General features: G+C 59.2%; 1 protein-coding gene across 1 annotated transcript in view; it reads left to right on the forward strand.

Moving 5' to 3' along the window:
• The window catches only part of AHR (aryl hydrocarbon receptor), a 38,611-nt gene that overhangs the window by 22,264 nt on the left and 10,347 nt on the right, over positions 1-6,000 (forward strand). Inside the window, exons 4-8 of the mRNA XM_044679920.1 lie at positions 632-721; positions 1,375-1,498; positions 2,285-2,415; positions 3,037-3,239; positions 4,071-4,180. Coding sequence (XP_044535855.1) covers positions 632-721; positions 1,375-1,498; positions 2,285-2,415; positions 3,037-3,239; positions 4,071-4,180 — 658 coding nt within the window. The remainder of the gene's footprint in view (positions 1-631; positions 722-1,374; positions 1,499-2,284; positions 2,416-3,036; positions 3,240-4,070; positions 4,181-6,000) is intronic.

The following is a 6,000-nucleotide window of genomic DNA, read 5'->3' on the forward strand; positions in this document are numbered from 1 at the left end:
GAGGGGGTAACACATGGGGAGGAGATTTGGGGGGGCTTCTCTATTCCAGCAGAGGAGGAGCACTTTAGCCGGATTCCTCCGCCATCGTCCCCTCCCACACGGTCTCAGGAACTTTGGGCTCCCGGGCCAGAAGGAGGCTGGAGAAGCCGGAGCCCGAGAGGCCTGTGGTGGGCTCTTTGAGTCACAGCCTCCAGCGGGGGGCTGCCACCATCATTGTGGGCAGATCGTCCGTGGATCAAAGGGCCCCCCAGTCCTGGGAGCGAGGCAGGAAGCATGAGCCAGCCGAGGGCTGCAGTGAGGGACGTTGGGAACTTCTACAGCAGGGCTTTAGCCAGGGCCGTCCTCTCTGTGTCTGGGGGCTCCCTGCTGCCAGCATCGGGTCCTCCTCCAGAATCTCCTCCAGGGGCCCCGGCGAGGCTCCCCAGAGGCCCGGCCGGTTCTGGGAGAGGCTCCAAAGGCAGGGAGCGACTCCCCTGCCACGAAGAGCTGCGGCTCCTCCTGGCCAGCTTTTTTTCTAAAGTTTATTTTTTCATTAAATCTCATTAGACAAATATTCTTTAAGATTTTCCAAGGGCAAAGCCCCCCCCCTTGTCAGTCACGTGACGGGCCTTGCCTCGTGTGCTTCTTGCAGGCGCTCAACGGCTTCGTGCTGGTGGTCACCACCGACGCGCTCGTCTTCTACGCCTCCTCCACCATCCAGGACTACCTGGGCTTCCAGCAGGTGAGGCGGCCTCCTCCCTGCTCCCCCCACGGGGCGCTTTGCCTCTCCAGGCTGGGAAGCCCGACGGGAGGAGAAGCTGACGGGGGAGGTGGGGGCGCCCCTGGCACGAGCCGACGCCATTCAGGGCGGCCTTTATTGGCCCGCATCGTCCCCTGAGCCTAAGGACTAGGACGGCCGTGGAGGGGCCCCGGCCCAGGACAGAGAGAGCCGCACCTGGGGAGGAGAGGCGGGCAGCCTGGGGGCCCCACGAGAGGGCGGGCTGCCCTGTCGGACGGAGCAGAGGGGACGGGAGAAGGGCGGATGGCGGGGCAGGCCTGACTTCCTGGCCCCAGGGCGGCCCTCACAACCTGGGCCTGCACCAGGCGCCCGGGAGGAGGGAGGAGGCCCGGCCAGCCTTCTGTCTGCCCGGCCTGGCGGGTTCAGGGGAGCAGGAAAAAGCAGAGAACTGGGGGAGCGGCTCGGCTTCGGTGCCCCGAGGGCTCCCCGGAATGCCCGAAGAAGGGGCTCGTGGGGTGGGGGCAGAGCAGGGCGGCCTCTGGGGCCTGGCCTTGGGCCGCACCTCCCCTCCTGGGCCGCTGCCGCCCCCACTGGCCGGAGGACAGAGCCGCGTCCAGGGCCGCCCGGCTCCCCCTCTTCTCCCCGTTTCTCCCCAGTCTGACGTCATCCATCAGAGCGTGTTTGAGCTCATCCACACGGAGGACCGCGCGGAGTTCCAGCGTCAGCTGCACTGGACGCTCGACCCCAGCCAGGCGGCGGACCCCGCAGTGCAGGGACCAGGTGATGGGGGTCCCCGCGGCGTGGGGGCGGATCGGGCTCCCTTAAGGCCGCGGCCCGGAGCCCAGCCTGCTCAGGCTCGCCCAGAGCCCTTCGTGCCGGGCAGGAGCGTCAGGGCCCGGACACAGCGTCGGCACTTGTCTCTCGGACGTGCCCGCCTTCAGCTTTCCCCCTTGGCTGTGCCGGGGTGACTCGAGGCCTTCTGATGCCTCACACAGGAGGCCAGAGGAGGAAGGCACCTCCTGACCCTCGCAAACATGGCAGGGGATGGAGAGCCAGGCCTGGAGACGGGAGGCCCCGGGTTCAAATCTGGCCTCGGACACTTCCCAGCTCCTGGGCGAGTCACTGAACGCCCTCTGCCTGGCCTTCCGACCAGTCCTCAATATGGATGCTGAGGCAGGAGGTCCCAAGGCTTTGTTTTAAGAAGTGGGGTGCGGCGAGGAGAAAGCTGGGACTCTCGGGGAGGGAGAACATCGTCCCACACTCTGGCCGCCTTCTCTGGTGGGGCATTCAGGGATTCTCATTCTTGCCCTTAACAGAGTAGAAGTGATAGGAAAATGCCACCCAGACTAGCCCTTGTTCTTATTGATCATTCTCGTTTTAACGTGGGACCATTATCAATAAACCCTCGTTTTCCCGCCTAAGAATGAGGAAATGGTCGGGTGAGGAGGTCATTTCCCCCTCCTCAGACTCACTCCCTGGGTAAACGGGCAGCTCTGCCTTCTGGGGGCTCTTCCTGCCGAGCTTTGCTCCATCTGTCTGTCTGTGTGTCCGTGTGTCCGTGTCTAGAGGGCCCTGGCCCGGCCCAGAGCGCAGGCTATTACAGCCCGGAGCAGCTTCCCCCGGAAAGCCTGCCCTTCCTGGAGAGGTCGTTCATCTGCCGCCTGCGCTGCCTGCTGGACAACTCCTCCGGCTTCCTGGTAAGAGCACCTTCTCTGGGCCGGCCTCGCTTCTGCCTTCAGGGAGGCCGCGAGGAGGCCGGCCTTGGCGGGAGTCACGCTTGGGGAAAGGCTCCATGAGGCAATCATCATGATGGGACCGCCGGCTTCAGACACTCTCTTGTCAAAAGATCCCCCCAAGAGCTTTCCTTCAAGGACACGGGACGGCCTCCCTCCCTCCCTCCTGCCCACCGTGGGGGCCACCCAGACTTCTCTGTCAGAAGAAAACACGCTGGGCTCTGGGGTCGCAGGCAGCGTCCCGGCTCCCGCCATTTTCCAAGGCCTCGTAGACGAGCGCCTGGCGTGTCCTCCAGCCCCAGGAAGGAGCCATTGCCCGTCTAGAGCTGGCTCCTCCCTTGTTGCCTCCCAGAACAGGAGGCCGGGCACCTCCCCAAGGATTCCTTTCCCTTCTCGGGAGCCCACCCGGACTTTCTGCGCGCTTCCTGGCTCCGGACGCGCCCCTTTGTCCGAGGAGCCCGCCTTCCTTTATTTGTGCCTCCTGAACGGTGCTCGGGACGGGAAGCTCGGCTCGTGGTGATCATCGCCTTTTCTTCTCTGCTTGCAGTCCTTTAGGTTCACAGTGAATTCTCTTCTCTTTGCCAGGCCATGAATTTTCAAGGACGCCTCAAATTCCTTCATGGCCAGAACAAGAAAGGGAAAGATGGCACGTCGCTGGCCCCTCAGCTGGCCCTGTTTGCCGTGGCCACTCCGCTGCAGCCTCCGTCTATCCTCGAAATCCGGACCAAAAACTTCATCTTCAGAACGAAACACAAACTGGACTTCACTCCGACGGGCTGCGATGCCAAGTAAGCCGGCGGCTGGCGGGCGGCTGGTGTGCACGTGGTCTCCCCCTTCGGCCCGTGAGCTCCTGGGGGCAGCCCCCATTTCCGGCTTCCTCTGTGACCCCCAAATCCAGCCTCGCATCGGGCCCAAAGTGCTTCTGTGCGTCAGACACGCCTGCGCTCTGCAGGAAGCTGCCTGGCTCTGGCCTCTCAGAATTCTGAGGCCTCTGGCTTGGGGCGCGCACGACGACTGCTTTCTCCAGCACAATGGCCCGAGCGAAGGACTGCTTTGGGCTGAGGAGGCACCTTCTGGAATGCCTTCTTGCACTCATCCTCCTTCCAAAGAGGGTTAACTTGATTTGAGGCAGGAGCCTCGAGCTGGCATGTCTCCAGAGTCAGCTCTTTCCAGGCCGGGCGGTAAACGTGCCATGTGGGGCTCCTTTTTCCCTCCCTCTCCTGATCCCGAAGTCCCCTGTGCTGGCCCTGATGGTGGGCCCTGCCTAAGAGCCGGCAGCCTGGAGGCGGTCAGAGTCGCAATCTGTGGCGGGGATTTGGGGAAGGGCCGCCAGCTTTACCTCCAGCACGAGCTCCTGTGGGGTCCTGGGCGGGCCTCGCTCCTCCCTCGGCTGTTCTGTGATCCGAACTTGGAGCTCTAAGCCCCTTGGGGAGAAGAGCCCCAGAGCAAGGCCGCTTCCCCTCATGTTTGTCAGGGGGGGGGAGGGAGGAGGAGGAGGAGGAGGAGGAGGAGGAGGAAGAGAAGCTCCACCTTCTATATGCCTCAGAAACAGGGTCCAGTTAAGTCGTGCGACTTCTTTCCCGAGCGGAGCTTTGTCTGACGCGCCTTTTCTCTTACAGAGGAAGACTTGTTTTGGGGTACACCGAGGCAGAGCTGTGCATGAGGGGGTCCGGCTACCAGTTTATCCATGCCGCGGACATGCTGTACTGTGCCGATAGCCACATCCGGAGTAAGTGGGGAAACGGCGCCTGCTGGCCGTGGCAAGCCAGAGGGAGGCCTCTGCCCGGCTCGCCTTGGCCTCTGCTCTTCGTGCGGGCCGTGCTGCCGAGGGGGACGCCGTGGGGCTTGGTTTCCAGCGGGCGGTCAGAGGCCCGGCCAGGTGGGGAACTGCACCCGAATCAGACGGGCCTTTAGGACTTGCCTAGCACGGCCTCTGGTTGGGTTTTATAGGCAAGAAAAGGAGCAGGCCAGGGATGGTCCTTCCACACAGACTTGGGGACAGATCGAGGTGCACCCCCAGAAGGAGCTTGTTCCATGGTCCAAAGCCACATTTAGGAATCCTCTTTGGCCCCTAAAGACAGTTAAATGGATCTCTGAGGAACTTGGAGATGGGAGGGATGGAGGGAGGGAAGGAGGGAGGCGTCCCCATTTCTGCAGGGCTCCTTGCAGAGGTTCTGGGGCCCCAGAATTCTAGAACATGCTCCCTGAGTCAGGTGGGTGAGCATTTGGAGAGGCCGAGCTCCCAGAGAGCCGGCGGGGCTCCGTGGAGAGCAGGACCAGCCAGAGAACCGCAGGACAAGTAAAAGTGTCTTGACAGATGGATGAGGAAAGGGCTATGTTCACGGCTCTTAGAATCCAGTGGAAAAGAGGCCTGGATTGGGGATCCTGAGACTGACCACTACATCTGAGGGGCTTGGATGAGGTGACTTCTGGGCCCAGCTCCGGCCTGGAGTCCTAGGACGCAGGCTCTGTAGGTGTCCACAGGCCTCCTCCACAAACCTCTGGGTGCCTCCTTGGGAGGAGCGGCCCAGCTGTGGATTGTGGAGCTGGGGGAATGGCCAGACCCCCAAAGTGCTCATGAATGGCAGGATAACCACATGGCTCAGCAGGGAAGAAAGGGAGAGGCAGGCAGAATGGAGGCAGCCTCCACCGCAACAGGTCAGAAAACCAAAACCGTTTCTGTTGCCCAAAAGGGCTGTCTCAGGTCTTACCGGAAGGAAAGGAGCAACTGCTCGTCTATGGCCGGCCAGTCAGATTGGTCAGCACAGCCCTTCTCGATGTTATTTTTAAAAATGATAAAGGCTGATATTATGAGGGAAAATAATAATTTAATTAAAGCCATGATGGTAAAAATAAATTAGACCACACGCCTGTAAAAATTCAAATTGCCACCAGTCCCCATCTTGTCTACGTAGCCAAAGAGCCCACCTCAAGCCCGACCTCCAAATTTAAGCTGTGCTATACGTTGGTTCCCATTGTCTGACCGGAAACCCACTGGATCACAGAAAATGTAGTTTCAAAGTCCCCCACATGTCCACAGGAAGTCCGTGAAATACTTTTAAATGGTACTCCCTGAATTCCAAGCAACACATTTCCCCCTGAGATCTGGCAAAAAAAAAGGATTAATCCTTTTTTTTCGCTGGATCTGTAAACATAGTCAACTTCTAAATTGCAGGAATTTGGGGATAAAAGAAAAGGATAAAACTAGCTGCATTGACAGAAAGCTAATTTGGGTCCCCTATTGGCATAAGGGTGTACATTCAAAACAATGCATTCAACTCATTCAACTCCCCATAGTTCAATCAGCTGCACCCCAAAGTTCAATTTTGATCTTCATAGTCCAGTGAAGGCTCTTCCGGCATCTTCATGGTGCCTCCACCAAATAGGTCCGTTGTCTGGATTCTGGGGAGATGGCAAAATCCTTATCCTGAAATTATTCTCAAAAGAATTTAAATTTTACATTATAGATTATAAAACATACATTTTCTTCTAAGAATCATACATTTCCCCCTGAAATTACTCCTAAAAGAGTTAAATATACATATATTT

This window comes from Gracilinanus agilis, chromosome 5 (assembly GCF_016433145.1).
Source record: "Gracilinanus agilis isolate LMUSP501 chromosome 5, AgileGrace, whole genome shotgun sequence".
Lineage (NCBI taxonomy): Eukaryota > Metazoa > Chordata > Mammalia > Didelphimorphia > Didelphidae > Gracilinanus > Gracilinanus agilis.